We start from the raw sequence: 18105 nt of genomic DNA on the forward strand, positions 1-18105 counted from the left end.
TTACTGGCTGTACCTAATGCCTTACAGGAAAACATTGATTATTGCAGCCTGTAAAACAGCAGGAGTCCTGCTACTAAACTTTAATGCTGTTACATAATGCATGCATATTTATGCTAGTGACAATTTGCACACAAAGATATTTCACTAAGGCAGACTCTCGGTACTGATTATTACCAGCATCATCAACCATCTATGAGCACCACAGAAGATAATTTATGAAGCTCATAATTAAAGTAGTTTTAATTGTGGCTTCACGCTCTTTGTTTCAATAAGCAAATCTTTCCCACGTTTCAACTGAACCAAAAAACACAAAAAAAATCTTTGTCATTCCACAACCAAAGTGCTTTTTGTTGACATAAGTACACATTTGCTTGTCTTGAAATGCCACAGCTGTGTTTAGCTAACCTCAGCAAGTAAGTCTTTAAAAGGCACCACATGAGATGAGGCTGCTATTTTATAATGCTCGCTGGCTCAGTTTGAGGCTTTGTGGGACACTTTTCTTAGTTTCACTGTCTGATTCTTCTTTCTGGATTAGGTCTGAAGTGTTTTGGTGCGCAGACACAGCTGTACCGACAGCTGGATATCTGATACGTTTATGGACGTTTGAATGTCATTACAAACAATGAAACGATTATTTGTCTTTGATGGGTTTGTTTCCTTTCTACGCTCTAATATTGGTTTGAGCTCCGAATGCCAGCAGGTTGTGGGTTGCAATTGTCATTCTTCAGTCACACCAAACCACTTTGCTATTAATCCTGTTGAGTTTGTTGAGGCACAGACACATCGCAGCCTCTCTAATTAAGATTTAACCCCAGTTCCCATGACTGTTTTGCTACACAGCTCTGGAGAGGGGAACTCCAGCGATTTTACGGGAAGAATCATAAAACTGTAAACCAGACTATACCAGGAAACTATGGGCCTGAACCTACACTTAGTGACTCCATCGTCAGCTAATATAACTACAGAAGTGAACCTACTCATCTTCTCAGCTCGGCCTCATAAAATATCTGTGGGATTTCATCAGCACAAGTTCCCATTGAAGCTTTCCGATGACTAACTACACGTGGCAGGAAGCCTGCTGCAAATTAGATCATCAATATGTGGAAGATTGGTGAGAACTGGAAGTCTCCTCACAGTTAGTAGAGCTACTGTATTTGTGTTTAGACCATTGGTTTAGTGCTGCATTAGCAGAAATATGTGGTTTATTAGTGCACTCCTGATTACACGCATCTGGAGCAGCTTTCAGGCTCCAACCTCCAACCAGAACATGGCTGTTTGATGCGAGGGTGGCCTTAAAGAGAGCATTGGAAAGTTGTTTTTTTAAGCTGGGGGTTGTCTTAAGTGGTTTTGAGCTGTGAGTATCTTTCCTGCATGAGTCAGAAGTCAGAACAATTGCATCTTAGAGAACAGGCAGTCGTTATTAAAGGGGAGTGAAGGTAACGTTTATACCTTTATACCTAGCAGGGCTCATGATGAATAAACTTTCACTAACCAAGATCAAACATTTTAGTTTTAATCACACTCCCTCATTTGTGATATTTTTTGCACTATTTAAAATACCATGATGAAGATTTCCATATATTGTCATCCCTATTTACTGTTTTTGTCTCGACCCATCAGAGTTTATGTGGCTGCTGAAGTTCTCTGGTGGAATGTAGAGTTGTGACCAGCAGCTTGCCTTATTTAAAACCTCATCTGCCCAGAAGAAAAAAATAACTGATCTGTGCTTTTGTAACCATTGCATTTTATGGTCTGTAGTTGTTGTTTTTGGATTAGATGAGTGTATCTTTAGCAGACGGTGCACGCAATGCATCAAATCTGGGTTGCATAACTGGGGCTATTTTTAACAGAAAATACATCTTTGTTTGAGACGGCTCAGTTTAATCACCTGTTGTGGATTCTTGTTTGTGTTGATTACACCTGTTGTTGGTCTCAGGTCAGCCTCCTCTTCAGCACTTTTGGTATTAATGAAACAAAACGTCTTTTTTCCCCCCTGACTTGCTTGTTTTTATTTATTTCCCTAATTTAAAGGCACACTTGGCAGTTTTGGCTTGCTTTTAGCAAATCTTGTGTCTGTTTAGTTGAACCAAAACTGATACTTATGTCCTCGTTGTGCGTTCATCTTGGTAAAGCAGCTGAAATGTCTCCCTAGCCTAGTGACTTTTCAGTAGCCCAGTAAAGCATTTTAGCTCATCCAGGCTCAAACAATTATTTAAAAATATGAAAAAGTTGCAAAGTACGGTTTTAAATCCTACTTTGTATTAGACCTGGAATGCAGAGGTTTGAGCCTTTTACCACAGAGGGTCTTCAGGTGTGATGTAAAATATTTGCGGTTGATGTATTAATTTTATCAGTTAAGGTGAATCAGTAAGGTTTGGTTTCTGTTTCTCGCAGAGTTCAAGTGATGACTGACCCAGCACCACCACGATTACACCTCCAGAAGAAGCCAGCAGCAGCTCATCCGTCGTCGGTCACATCTGAGAGTCGGATCCATTGGAAGCTTTTATCTCCGATGGATTAGAAAGGTTACTCTGTGGAGATCAGTGATTTTATTTACAGCGTTCCTTGGTTGGAGAGGGGGCTGGCATGTGGCCCCCTGATCTTGGTCCTCCAGACGTGCAGCTGACTCTACCTGGTTTTGGGAGTGTGTTTGAGGATGCGGGTGATCTTCAGGCGCCGCTCTCCTCTGGGGGCCTTTGCCAGCCCTTGTTACATTCTGCAGGGCTGTGCTCTCTTCCCAAGACCTTGCTGGGTTGTGACCTCAACTCTCTCCTCAGCTGTAAGACAGCCGAACCCCACGTAGAAAAGATTGTTGAAGACTTTGTCACCATAGCTCATTCTGACCTAAAGAGCAGCACCAAAAGGACCAGCTGCTACCCTCACCCCTCCTTGCCTGTTCCTTATGTGCTCACCAGCTGCAGCAAACCGTCATCTTTCGAACCTTCATGTCTTTCCTCTTCCTCCTCAGCTTTACTTCCTGCCTCTTGCTTGCCTCCTTCTGACAACACATTCCTTTCGCATCAACACAATCTACAGGAGGAGTACTGCACTATAAAACAAGAGCCTCCAGATGATTTCTCGCCGTGTAAAAGGGAGCCGTTTCAAATGAACCACCAGCAGGGGGAGCCCTTCCTTCTGGACCAGGCCCCTCAGGGTTACAACTCACCAGACCGAAACCAATCCCCCATTCAATGTCCCAGACCTGCAGGACAGGAACACACCTTAGACCAGCAGGAGCAGTCGTGCCATTGGATCGACTGCAGCGCCTCCTACAGCAGCCAAGAGGAGCTGGTGAGGCACATTGAGAAGGTGCACATTGACCAGCGCAAAGGGGAGGAGTTTGCATGTTTCTGGACCGGATGTGTTCGACGGCACAAACCCTTCAACGCTCGCTACAAGCTGCTCATCCACATGAGGGTTCATTCTGGAGAAAAACCCAATAAATGCATGGTGAGTTGGTTGGTTTTTGTTTGCAAACACCTATTTTAAAATGATCACAAAATGAAAAGATAACCAGTAAAAAATGCAGGCTTTTACTTTGAAAATCATCATCTTTAACCTATGCTCTAATGTGAACATTCATCTGTTAGCAAAATATCTTATAAGCCTCTGGATAGACCTCTCAGAATTTCATTAGCAATTTTCTATCTAGCCAACTCCAAAATGGCCAGTAGTTTATCTGTGTTCTAGAGCTAAAATGTGATTTTGTAGTGGCTGTGAGCTTTTTTTATGAGTGCTTACAGTTTGAACAAGATCTTCCACATTGCTTGAGATTAATAACAATGCCAAGTTCAAGATTTGTCCAAAACTGAGAAACTATTATTTCAAACAAAAAAAAAATTACATTTCATATTACCTGTTAAGAGAGACCACTTTTTGAAACCTAAAAACAAACGATGATGATAATTTTATATGGATGATTATAAATCTTAATATAATAAAGCTTTACATTTGCTGTTTTCCTGCTTTTGTTGTTTTTCTCTGAATTTGGTGGACATCTTTTATTTAAATGCGCGTTAGTTAAGAAGTATTTTCCAAAGGTCTTATATAAACTTGATATATTTAAGAAATTTATTCCAGAAAAGTCTTTCCTTTCAAATCTTGGTTCCTTCAGTGGCGACAAATATAGTTTTCAGTCGCTTTACATGAACAGGGATTCTTCCAGAGCATGTAGGAGCCTTGGAAACTCTCACTCAAACAAATCTCATCACTTTTACCTTTTTGCTTTGCCTCAAACGGTCCATTCAACAGTTTACCGGCGTCTGAATGGGATGAACCTGTTTACGGGTCAGACTGATCATCAGCCTGTTGCACTCGGGGAGGATCAAACTGTTTCCTCTGCTCACTTGTTTCCTTTACTCATGTATGCAAAGAGAGAAACAAGCCTCTGTTCAATGAACAAATAAATAAATAAAAGCTGGATGTTTGCAGCACCAATAAATGGTCTGAATTCTGCCCTACAAGCAAGCAATTATTTATTAAGCCTCAGAATTTGGTTACAGAAACAACAAATGTTTACGTTTTTGTTTTTCCCTATAATACCATGATTATCTCACTCTAATTTATTTTGTGATATGACAAAGCAGCCATTAATTGGGTAATATATTATTAACCCATTGATGCATAATGGTCACTACAGTGGACAGGTACTCAAAATTGTTATTTATTTATTTTTTGTTATTGAGCACAGCTGTTGAAGATTTTATTGCATTTGAGCCCCTCCATTTGGACTTCAGTAAGTCAAGCCAACATATTTCATGATCGGAATGTACGCTGTCCACTGGGGTGGACATGTAATAAATTATTTGTAAGTCATTAAATGTTACAAAAAATATTTGTTGAAATATGTTTAATTCAAATCTAAAGATGAATGAAAAAAATTGTTAAAAAAATCATGGTTGAAGATTTCATAATTCATACTTCAAAGGGTTAAACCATTTTACAGTAACTATAGGTTTTATTTCAAGAGAAGAGCAAAAATGTCATTTCAATTTTTGAAATGTAATAAAACTCACTTTGAATGACCTAAACCAGGTGAATCCAATGTGCGGCCCGGGGGCCATTTGTGGCCCTCTGAGGGATTTTGCGTGGCCCTCACTAGTGTTGTTAGAATTGTGGAATTAAGTCTGTCCAGGAGGCTGTTGGTATAAATTCATATATTTAAATATTTTATGTTCACATTTTTACCAGTATCTATTTTAGGAAGAACAAATGAAAAATATAAAATAACATTTGCATTCTTAAAAAATATTAAATTAAACATTTGTGGCCCGTGAGAAGTTTTAATTTCATGATTTTGTCCCTCGTCTTGAAAAGTTTGGACATCTCTGACCTGAACAGAAGAATCATTGTGTCTGAGTTCTTAACTAAGATCAGCTTATAATTAGTTAAATTTGGTCAAGTCTTACAAACTCTGGCCTAATCCGTTCAGAGTTTGTGTTGTGAGTGACTCAGCTGCTACCACACCAAAACTCAGCTCAGTATCTGCAAACAAGACGGAGTTCTAGCTGCTTGTGCGTAAGGTTGATTAGCTGCAGTGGTCATCTTGACCCTCTGCAACAATTGAAACTGAATATGGCTCACAAATTATAAACCAAACCGAACTAATGTCAAAGTTAGTTGAAGAAAAGAGCCTTCTAAACTATTTCCACATTCAAATAGCCGGCTGTCATCACATCCAACATCGCTGCTCCAACATGTCACCATTCAGCTCCCAACGTACCAGATTTGTGCAGAAAAACTGTATTTTAACGTTTCATAATCCATCCAACGATGAAGACTATAGCAGAACACATCATGTTTTAGAAAAAACAGTTGTGATGTTTCTGCTTTAACCATCACAGCGTCGGCCTTTGAGCCCGCAAAGCAGCGTCGCCCTTCATCACTTCTGTCATCAGTCACTCTTTAAGGCTTAACTCTTCATGTCTGTCCCACTGTGACCTTCTGTTTGGGGCCAAACGCACGTCCCTCAGAGTGACTAATGTTGTGTTATTCCCTGCTGCCGTCAACCCATCACTCAGATTAATAATTCATTTAAAAGTTCTCACTCTTCCTTTTTAACTGAATTACTTCATTATAGTGTCCCGGGCTTCTGCCAGCTCATAAATATATTACTGTGGAGAGTCGCCTGTGAACAGATTAATATTAGATCAACATTAACACCAAATGTTAGTCACTGGTCTCGCTTGAGCTACTTGAGTAACATCATTTCATTTTCATAAATCGAACATGTGAGTGAAGTCACCCTCGGTGCAGCAATGGAAAATGAATATTTCACATGAATGCAGTCAGTGTTTAAATTTTTTATTTTTGGGATTCAGCCTTATTTACCAGCTCGTAACATCAGCAGGTGTTTCTTCAGGCTGTTAACACAGGTCTCCAAAGTCTTTTTAGGTCCACCTCATTTGAGATGTAATTTATGACGCTTTAGTGCCATTCTTACCATGTTAATGTTCATTATGTGCATGTCCAACTAGATTCAGAATGTGCTGATGATCCGCCAAAGCACAGAGAATCTAGTAGAAAAGGAGAACGGTTTCCGCCCAGACCATTATAGATGTGACACACTTTGGGCCTGATCGCTTCAGTGTGTTTATGTAGCGCGCTTACTTTGTGAGGAGTTTTGGCTATAGTCTCTAAATATAATAAATTAACTATGTGTAGTTTTTACCATTATACCTCCTCAAGTGCAAAAGAAAATAAAAATGCACATATTAATTGTGTGTTTTTAAAACATTAAGTGTGCTGTGACCTTTTGTAGATGAACATCATACAAGTTCAACTTTGCAAAAATCTGCAAACAATTTCCACTACAAAACAGAGAGCATTGTGTCAAAACATCCCAGAAAACTCTGCCTTTTTGGATCTCTCACGGTAGAACAAATATTTTGGACTTTACTTACATGAACTGGCCTTTTGGTATCGTTCATGTTTATAAATAAAGTTTTGGTTTAAATTTCATTTTGTGATAATGTCATAAATTCCCAATTTTGAGCTCTCTCAACTTTCCAAACATTTTTGCAAACAAGCTCTTCATACCCCCCACTGCTTTTTTACCACATCTACAATTTATACATCAAAATGCCAACGCTTTTGTCTTCTTTCACTCACTTGTCTCTGATTTTTGTAACGCTGAAAGTTTTCTCACAAATCCATTAGAGGAGAGTTTGAACCCTCAAGTTCACATTGAGTTTCATTATATCAAAGCTCACTAATACTTCATCTCTCACATAAAACACTGTGGAATAAAAATCTGGATTTTTTTCTTCAACCACTTATAAAAGCCACTCGGATGAGAGGTGAAACGTCTTCAAGCAACTCAAAGAAGTCCAGACGCTTTTCTTTCAAAGCTCCTTAGACTTCAACCACTTATAGTTTCACAGTTTTTAGGGCACAACTCATAATTTTCACACAGCAACAGTTAGTCATCAGTTTGTTTTGAAACATCTTTGTTTCTCATGGGTTAAAGTATTTCACTAATAAATCCCAGATTATCTTTGGGATTTATAGATGAAAGTTGCATCAAGTTGAAATTAAAATTTAAGGCCGTAGCTGCATTGGGGTCCTTCAAATATTTTTCAGAATGGTTTTAGTAGTTTAGAAACTTTATTTTAGTCTGTTTTAGAGAAAAATGACAGGATTTTAGGTAGAAGTGGTTTCAGACCTTGGCATTAATTAATCGTACTGATGTAGTTTCCTCTTTTGAACAGATTTATTCAGCTAAATGAGGCCAGTGACATTTACAGATTCATTAGTACGAACTTGCAACTTGGACTGGATGTTTGGAAGAAAAACATTTTAGATGAAAGTCACTTCCTGCTTTTAGTCGCACTTAAAATAAGCTGAATCAGATAAATGAAAAGTCATTAAGGTCAATCTTTCAATTAAAGGTTTTATATGACAACACAACATCTTTAAAACCTGTAAGATCTGAGAAAAAAGTCCAACATGAATTTCAGTAGCCTTACAAAGTTCTTCTTTATGAGCCGAAGTGTGAGAAAACCCTGTTGATGCTGATATTTGCTGCCTGTCTGGCTTCGGCCCATCAGAAACACTCTAAGGCACAACCTACCACAGCCAAGTGTGTGTGTGTGGGTTTGTTGCAGCTAGCTGCTTAGGAAAAGACTGCTACATGATTTTTATGATTTTAATTAGAAGTACATTTCTTATAGCTGTCTTGTTGCTCAGATGTCATGGGAAAATAGGACTTTATTGCATTTTACTGGAGACCAGCTTAGCTTAAAACCGTGTTTAGTTTTCTTTTTACACTTTCTTTATTACATGGGAAAGTGGCACTAATGATGTTTTATAAAATCAACCCATAAACATCATCTTTCATGTAAAATGTCATTTTTGTTTGACATTAAATTGGACAGATACAGCCAAGGCGTTGGTGACCTAAGAATCAGGTGCTTTTGCAGATTATGTGGTCCTGTTGCCTTTATCAGAACGTGATCTTTCGCTGGAGCGGTTCGCAGCGGAGTGTGAAGCAGCTGGGATGAGAAACAGCTCATCCAAGTCTGTGACCATGGTCTTGAATTGGAAAAGGACAGAATGCCTTCTCCAGGTCAGGGATGAGATCCTGCCTCAAGTGGAGGAGTGTAAGCATCTCTGGGTCTTGTTCACGGGTGAGGTAAAGATGCAGCGTGAGATTGACAGGCGAATTAGTGCTGCTTCATTGTACCTGTCTGTCACGGTGAAGAGAGAGCTTCGCCTTCCGGCTCAGCTCTCGATTTACCGGTCGATCTACGTTCCGACCCTCACCCATGGTCATGAGCTTTGGGTGGTGACCAAAAGAATGAGATCGCGGATACAAGCGGCCGAAATGAGTTTTCTCCACAGGGTGGCTGGGCTCTCCCTTAGAGATAGGGTTAGAAGCTTGGTCATCCGGGAGGGGCTCCACATCGAGAGAAACCAGTTAGGATGCCTCTCTGGTGAGGTTTTCCAAGCACATCCAACTGGGAGAAGATGTAAAGTAAGACCCAGGACACGCTGGAGAGACTGTCTCTCAGCTGGCCAGGAAATGCCTTGGGATTCTCCTGGAGAGGGGCTGGGGAGAGGGAAGTCTGGGCCTCCTGCCTAGGCTGCTGCCCCCAGCGACCCGACTCCGGATGAAAATAGATGGATGGACGGATATATTAAATCTTCATCTAATTTGAAAGAACAAAAACTTGGTTAGGAAGTTTAGTGTTCTGACGTACGGTAGTCCAGAAGGTTCAATGGAAAGCAAAAGCTGAGTAAGATGATTTTAAAAGCTTAGGTCTCAGGATGTTATAAATATAAGTCAGACCTAATTTAAACCTAATTTATACAAAAAAATAAAATTCTTTCAACAGCTTAAATTCACATTTCTGTATTTGTGTCTAATTTGTTGTACCTTTCTGTAAATCTCTTGTCAGTTTGAGGGCTGCTTAAAGGCGTTTTCTCGTCTGGAGAACCTGAAGATCCACCTCAGGAGTCACACGGGAGAGAAACCGTACATTTGTCAACACCCCGGCTGCCTAAAAGCCTTCAGCAACTCCAGCGACCGGGCCAAACACCAGCGCACGCACCTGGACACGGTCAGAACACACCTGCACTCACCAGAAACACCTTTTCTGGATCCTGCTTGTGGTTTTTTTTTTTCCATCTTTGCAGTTGGAATTTAACCCAGATTAAGTAAATAATTTAAGTCCTTCAACAAATATTATCAGACAATGGAGCGCAGGAGAGCATAAACTAATATATAAAGTATGTTTAAAGGGAAAAGTGCATCAATTCCCTCTAAAATAAAAATTTTAAATCATAGTGAGGAAGTAAATATTTATATTTATGATGTTTTTAAAATGATAAATGAATAAATGACCCGCACTTGTATAGCGCCCCTCAGAGTAAGGACTCCAAAGCGTTTTACACTACAGTGGTAGACATATTCACACACTGATGGTGATGAGCTACAATGTAGCCACAGCTGCCCTGGAGCGCACTGACAGAGCACAGGCGCCACTGGTCCCTCCGGCCACCACCAGCAGGCAACGTGGGTCAAGTGTCTTGCCCAAGGACACAACAGCAGCATTCTCTGTCCGGAGCCGGGATCGAACCTGCAACTTTCCGATTACTGGACAACCCGCTCATCCTGTAGAGCTACTGCTGCCCCTACAATAGTTTTATTTAGGACAAACCTATAAAATCAAATGAATGCTCCTTGTGCTCCTCTTTCTGCCAGATAAATGGCTTTAGTTCAGTGGAATTGCTAAATCTGAGCACTTTCTGTGGATTTTACTCCAAAGCCAACAGTTATTTTACTCCTGCTGACAAGCAGTGAAGATTTAGCTGAAATCCAGCAAATCACATCTCTTATTACATGGATGGGATGGAGCTGCGTATTGCTCTCTGTTGTTATTACAACAAGAGTAGAAAGTTATTCTCTCCCTCTTGTGGTTTCACGCTGCCTAATGGCGGTTTTCTCAGTTGCGTCACAAATCAGGAATCAGACACATCTGGCGCCGCTACGGAGGCCCAGTGGAGGACTGTCTGTATGTAAATAACTGCTGGATATAATAAAACACAATGGCCAGCAATGACATTTAAATTCAAGTTTGATTAAATAGCTTAAACTCTGTCAGTGAAAATACACAGCCTGGCCAAAACAAACTCATCACCTGGATTTAACTAGTCAAACGGGTAGGAGCCTCCTATTGGATAATGACTGCATGGGGGATTATCTTTCAGCTGGCAACAAGTTATTTAACCCAATTGGTGTAATGAGTTGCTTCTCTTTTCTTAAAGGGTGAGTCACACCATGGGTGGAGACTTTATTTCCCCACACTTCCTATTATAAAAATGCACCTATAGGAGGCGTCACCTGGCGGACCAAGAGAGCAGCACTAAGGCAGTGATTGAAAGTACCCCCCTCAGCCCACACACTGTCAGATTTTCTTAGTCAGAAAAACGAGTCGTTAACGAGAGCTCACACTCCTGCATGTACACAAGCACATACACAGTAGACTTGCTGCTCAGGAGGAGCAAACTGGAGGATTTCCTGTCCACTGGGATCACTAGAAGAAGGGGGTGAGGACAACGTGTTTTTTTAAAGGAGTTTAAGGAGTGCTAGGAGATTGTTTTGGGCCGCTGATGTAAAAAAAAAAGTGAGGCGCGAACCGGAAAAGCTTCTGCCGATCACAACTCAACAGCGGATTATGAAAGAGTGGATAACACTCGAAACGCGCGGATTCTTCCTGATGTAAGACGTGAGTCTCCGCTTTGTTTTGGTAGTTTTGTCGTCTACATCATCCTAGCGTGCAATGTTCTGTGACTCTTAAAAAACTGTAAAAACGCTGAGAAATGCTGGCAGCGAAGGGCTTTACCGATCGGGAAACGGCTGGCAGCGAATGAGCCGATATATAATATGTTTATAATATGTATATATGTTTTAGCAGCACATTGATTGTGAAAGACAACTGGACAACCACTGAGTGCAAAGTAAATTTTAATAAGTCAATAAATCTCTTAATATTTATTGAACTTATAAAACAAACTCAAAACATTTAAAAAATGGCATGTCAGAGTCCTTCACGTCCTTTCTTTAGTAGTGGCGGCAGTTGGGTCACACAGGTGTCTGTTTTTTAAAAAAATTTTTCATCGGCTCTTAAAAATAATTTCGGCCGATATAGAAAAATAATTGAATATATCGGTCTCTAAATGACTGAAATCAGACATTTTTTTTACTTTAAAATCCACTTTCAGTGACATCACATGCAGGTAGGGCCACTTAAAAACTCACCAAAATATCCCTTTATGGCTTCAGTATTTTTTTTTCTAAAACCAGTTAGTCTTAATTCATTTGATGTTTACGTAATTACACCGTCATTTTGGATTGAACAAACTGGCAGATAATAAGGGGTTTGTTCATTAATCTTCAGAATATTTCGGATAATTTAAATTAAGCTATGTAATAAAAAATTTTGCTTATAATAAAAAAAACACTAACATGGACCTATTTAGTCCTTGTTCTAGTGGGAATTCATAAAATTCTGTAGCAACCCTCTGAACAGCTGGTTAAAGCATCTGGCATTGTTTTTCGCATGCATGCAGATTGCTTTTATGACAAATGCAAACCTTCAAATAAATCTGTTTGCAGGAAATTGGTTCCACTTGTTTGAACTCTCAGACTGTGGGAGAAAATATGACAATTTTTTTTATTAATCAAGAACATTGATCCTGTTGGGTCTAACGTAGATCCTGCAATTTGTCTCAAAATGCATTCAAGTCTACACCTTTGATGTGTCTTTATGCTCTGACATTATGAGTACATTAATACTCATAATGAGTATTATGAGTACATTAGTACTCTTGTGAGTACATAAATACTAACCCTAACCCTTGTCATCACAAATTAAACCTGTGGCTGTGCTAAAAGAAGTCATGTGCAGAAATGTGCTCAGTTTGCATGTATATAAAAACATGTATTTATAAATTATTCTCTTTTTTTTCTCTTCAAGCTTGCAGATGAAAGGTAAATATTCATCGTTTTAGCCGAGGAACAAAATATGTTTCCATTAACGAATTTATACACACATCTGTTGAAGAGAAATCTCACTCGACTCTTGCTGTAGGATATTTTTACACCTATTTTCTGTTCGGCATCATAACTAATTGACTGTAAAATCATAAATGTGTTTAACAGTCTGGTTTATTTACATTCCTTTGGTCTTTTCTCAGCTCCTCTTGTTGTGTTTTGTTTACAGAAACCATACGCCTGTCAGATCCCGGGATGCACCAAGCGCTACACGGATCCCAGCTCACTACGGAAGCACGTCAAAGCTCATTCTGCCAAAGGCCTGCAGGACAGGGAGGTCAAGGTAACTACAACTTAGATCTTTCAACATTTAGCTGAGAGGAGGAAGTGATTGTTTCCATGATTACCTGCATGAGAAACACCGCAAGTGTGGGGTAGCAATAGTACGTAGCGATTAAACATTCACTGGTCAGGAGAGGAGACTAAAAGGAGGCACTGGGACACGGAAAAATGCCAGGGTGCAGCAGAACTGCCAAAAACTTCTTTTAATTAAAAAACAGTCATTTCTTTCAAAGAATTATTCATTTGGGAATTTTGTCATATGTTTACTCAGCAACATGCTTTTACGGGGCTGCCACCCCTGCCTGGAGGGTGTTGAAGTAACTAATGACGAATGAATGGTTTTAAGGTCTTTTCAGAAAAGGTTTCCCAGGTAAAAACAAATTTTGCCCCACCTTCCTGCCCGTCCTAACTCTTCAAATACAAACAGGGCTGTCTTTCCTGTTAGCATCAGATTCTAATTTTGTTGCTACTCCTGAGGTGGATTGATTCTGTTAATGCTTCCAGATTATCACCAATGGTGTTCTGTTGGTCAGAATACAGCATCCACCTCACACCTACCCACCAACTCAGCTCTGTGACTACATCCCTAGACATCAAATCAAAGGTCTAAATACAGACTTTAAACATGATTTCTGGTCTCTAAAAATATTTGTAATTTTTGTGTCCGCGACCTGGACCCGGATAAGCGGAGGCAGACGACGACGACGGCGAAAAATATTGGTAATTTTTGTGTAGAGTCAGACCTTTCATTTGGTGTTGAGTTAAGTCGACTTTCAAAGCTACAGCTATTGAGCTACAGCCGTCACACGCCTGAGCTGTCTGGGCAGGTATAGATAGAGGACACCACAAAAACAACAAATGTATTTAGAAATCAGAAATTGTAAGAAAATCTGATGTTTCCCATTCCCCCTGCTGGTTGAAAGTGGAACTACAACTGTCACAACCTTACCTCAGTCTGGTGTTGCTAGTGCTAACAAGCTAGCACTAACACAAGCCAATTGATACTAAAATAAGCCAGGAAGTTAAATAATCCACACTGTTGGACAAAAAAAAATTATTATTTTTTACAAGACCAGTAACAACAAAGCCAGGTCATCATCAGTCCATGATTTCATAGCCTCCTTTAGCTCCTTCAAAAGAGTGTAGTGTCCACTCTGGTATTAGCTCTTTGCTTCGTCTCCAAAGACATTACTCTTACTTTCAGGCTCCGCCATGATGCCAACAAAAAAAGGTAAATTCTTCTTCCTCTTCTTCTTGTGCATTTTATTGACAGTCGGTGAACTGAAAGAGCTAACTGCTAATCTTTGTATGACCGACGAGCACAGTTAATAGCTGTTGCCAAACAACACGGGTGCCAACCAAATCACAAAAGTTGCTTAGTGCAGTTTCTGGTCAGAGGAAAGCTACAGAGTACTGCTCAAGTTTTATGGCTCAGTTTGAAAGCAATAGCTTACAGCAGGGGTAGGTAATCCTGATCCTTATGTGCCACTATCCAACATTATTTAGTTTTTTCCCTGTTCCAACTCACTTGATGTTAATCTGTAGATGATTAACAGCTTCTATAGTACTTAAAAAACTGGTGAACAAGTAATGGTAACGTGCAGAAAATAGCTTAACGTGTTTTAAACTCTTTAATATTGCTTTAATGTCTGGATTTCAAAGCTTTTTAGCATTGAGACAGTGTCCTTTTTGGAGTAAGTCCCTCTGCACATGTTCATGAGCTCACTCTGTTCCTAGAAATAAGATTTTTAAAATAATAAAAACTTTCAGTTGATTTAGTTAAATAAATTAGGTTAGCTGAAAAACTTTCTGAAAAACTCTGATCTACATCTCTGATTTTACTTCATCCTTGGGCCACCAGGACGTCCTGGTTGTAGAACAATTCCTTGAAAGTGTTCTGAAATTAGCTTTTGATACAACTAGGTCAGATTAATTCAATTATTTCAGCTTCGTAAACAAAATAGACCATTTAATCTTTCTAAACAAAACATCAGCTGTAATAATGTCAACTCGCAGTACAAACCTAAAAAGGAAAACCATGTTTTCATGTTATTTTCTGAATCCCAGCCACTAAAAAACCCACATTTTGTTTAAAGGTAATTACACATTATTTGTCTAAAACCTCAAAGCTGAAAAAAAGATTTGAAAACCGAGTTCTTGGGGCAAGAAGATGGAGCTCAGCATTAACAGGAGGGGAAACGTGAACATGTTTATAATTCAGTAGGATGAAAACAACAGAACTATTACACAAACTCCCTGGAAGTCAGAATAGTGAGCCTATTGTTCTGCGTTATCTGGGTTTTGTTTGTTGTCCATGGACCATGAGTGACACAGTTTTCTGTGTATTATTGGTTTAAACAGAACAGCGTGTGTTTTCGATGTTATGACATAGCCAACACACCCCTCGCTGCAGTAAACCCTCCGGGGCAGAATAAGACTTTGAAATATACACTTCATAAACTGCTTAAAGCTTACGTGACCCTGCTGTTGAAGCTTGTATCTTCATAAACACTGAATATTCCTCGCTGATTATACGTATGCGGTTCTCTGGCAGCCTCTGTGAGCTTCCTCTGTCAATAAAACCTTTCATAAAGTCCTCGGGGGATGCTCCGCTAATGGTGGATAATAAAGTAAATTGTCTTGCTATAACTTTGTTTGAACATTTTGGAATAACTTGCCTAACAAGATTTCTGGATTTTGTTTCTCAAGAAGCTGGAATGCAACACGAAACAAGAACCAGGCATCTTTGATTTGAAAAGTGAGCGGTAGAAAACCCCCTGGAGGAAAAGAGAGGCCGTTTTCTGTTGATTTACAGCGTGTAATCAAAGTTTGCCCTTTTAAAAAAATACAGTTGCATGGGAAAGGCGCGTCCAAAACACAAAATACACGTAGAAAACAAGTAAGCTGCAGGTTTAGCATAATTATTTTCATCCTCGTGCAACATAAAACACATGATATATCAGGAGGATCCTAATGAACATCTGGTTTTGTCCCGTCGGCAGGCTCACGTTCGTACCATGCTGGAATCGGACATGTTGAGCGATTGTTTGGCGAGGCAGCATCTCAACAGCTCTGCCTGCTCCCACCAGGATACCAGCTCACCTTTGACCACCTTAGATGACTTTACAGGTATGAAACAGTAGCGAATGTCTGCGTCTATTGCCCTCCTGGGAAAAAAAACAAAGAAGTTGTCACACCTGGGCTGTTGAGCTGTCTCTTTCACTTTCTCCCATGGCCTCATTTGCTCCTTTTCCTCTCCTTTCCATCTCATTCCTTCTGCGATAGCTCATCATGCCAGTGTTTACCTTGTCCAATTACCGGGCAGTGACTGTGGGCAAGTTGGCCCTCACTCCGCCCGTCCTTCAGCCTCTCCAGCACCGGCTTTCCAGCCAACGTTTACATTTTTTTCCCTTCTTTCCCCTTCAATGGCTGAACTCGGATCAAGAAGCTGTCAGGAATACTGAGGCTCAGTTGGCGTCGGAGAGGAGCGCGCGTCCAGGAGAGCTGTCCACGACTATTACTTCAGACTACTTGCAGTTTTTACTCTGAGGACTTTAAGGGAAAAGCCTCAAACGGCACAACAAGCTGTGTTTATTCAGGATTGAAACAAGCGTGTCAGTGTTTAATTCTGAGAATATCCCAAGAGGACTGTCTCCTTATCAAAAGCGGACAAACATCGTGGCCTGAAACCTTTTTCTGATTAAGTCGTGTGTGTTTGTGGATGGGTTTATGAGACCATATGCACTAACTGTAAACAGCACATGAACATCCCTTTCTTTTACGTACTGTCACAGTTTTATATGATGTAGAGTGCACAGGTGGCTCTACAGACTTTATTTTTAGTAGAAACCATTTTGAAAGGAAACTATAGTAGAAACGTTCAACGTTGCTATGTTATGTCACATGCTCATTAGCACTTTCATAACATCATTGTTGTTTTCATTTTGCTTTGTGCCAACCCTTCACATCTGAGTGCTTTATTTCCTCTCCTCGTTTAACGGCGTCCTAATGCAGCCAAATTCTCCAAATTAAAAGCACACAGATATATTTTTTGTTTCTGTCATCTGAAAATGAGATGTTTCAAAATTACAAGTATGCCTTGACAAGATCCTGGTTTCATAACCGTGACGTCATCGAGATCTGTGCCGCAGTTGAGCGCAGATCAGTTATCCAGAAGTTGGACTAAACACAAATAAATTTTTAAAAGTTTTGACTCACTAAATTAACAAAAATGCATCATCGTCCACTTTCAAGCATCATACAGAAGCATTTTTCCTCGAAGACAAATTGTCAAACCTCAAAACCTCAAAATAGGAACATTTCTTGTGGTATTCATACTAAAAGTCTCTATTTGGCAAAGTTGCTAAGTTGGCATCAGTTGGACTGCAGTTAAAAGATAGAAAAGATAAAAACAAATCAAGAAAGGCTCCAAATACAGTGGGGCAAAAAAGTATTTAGTCAGCCACCGATTGTGCAAGTTCTCCCACTTAAAATGATGACAGAGGTCAGTAATTTACATCATAGGTACACTTCAACTGTGAGAGACAGAATGTGAAAAAATCCATGAATTCACATGGCAGGATTTTTAAAGAATTTATTTGTAAATCAGGGTGGAAAATAAGTATTTGGTCACTTCAAACAAGGAAAATCTCTGGCTCTCACAGACCTGTAACGTCTTCTTTAAGAAGCGTTTCTGTCCTCCACTCGTTACCTGTATTAATGGCACCTGTTTGAACTCATTATCTGCATAAAAGACACGTCCACAGCCTCAAACAGTCAGACTCCAAACTCCACTATGGCCAAGACCAAAGAGCTTTCGAAGGACACCAGGAAAAGAATTGTAGACCTGCACCAGACTGGGAAGAGTGAATCTACAATAGGCAAGCAGCTTGGTGTGAAAAAATCAACTGTGGGAGCAATTATCAGAAAATGGAAGACATACAAGACCACTGATAATCTCCCTCGATCTGGGGCTCCACGCAAGATCTCATCCCGTGGGGTCAAAATGATCATGAGAACAGTGAGCAAGAATCCCAGAACCACACGGGGGGACCTGGTGAATGACCTGCAGAGAGCTGGGACCACAGTAACAAAGGTCACCATCAGTAACACACTACAACGGCAGGGAATCAAATCCTGCAGTGCCAGACGTGTTCCGCTGCTGAAGCCAGTGCATGTCCAGGCCCGTCTGAAGTTCGCCAGAGAGCACATGGATGATACAGCAGAGGATTGGGAGAATGTCATGTGGTCAGATGAAACCAAAGTAG

At 40.1% G+C, this 18105-nt stretch overlaps 1 protein-coding gene across 4 annotated transcripts in view; it reads left to right on the forward strand.

Annotated features, from left to right (window-relative positions):
- The window catches only part of LOC107383499 (zinc finger protein GLIS1), a 44631-nt gene that overhangs the window by 15150 nt on the left and 11376 nt on the right, over nucleotides 1-18105 (forward strand). For all 4 annotated transcript variants that reach the window (XM_070541575.1, XM_015956159.3, XM_070541576.1 and 1 more), the window contains 4 exons: nucleotides 2395-3450; nucleotides 9399-9560; nucleotides 12726-12839; nucleotides 15841-15967. In XM_070541575.1, coding sequence (XP_070397676.1) covers nucleotides 2587-3450; nucleotides 9399-9560; nucleotides 12726-12839; nucleotides 15841-15967 — 1267 coding nt within the window. In that variant the 5' untranslated portion in view covers nucleotides 2395-2586. The remainder of the gene's footprint in view (nucleotides 1-2394; nucleotides 3451-9398; nucleotides 9561-12725; nucleotides 12840-15840; nucleotides 15968-18105) is intronic.

This window comes from Nothobranchius furzeri, chromosome 11 (genome assembly GCF_043380555.1).
Source record: "Nothobranchius furzeri strain GRZ-AD chromosome 11, NfurGRZ-RIMD1, whole genome shotgun sequence".
In the NCBI taxonomy this organism is placed as follows: domain Eukaryota; kingdom Metazoa; phylum Chordata; class Actinopteri; order Cyprinodontiformes; family Nothobranchiidae; genus Nothobranchius; species Nothobranchius furzeri.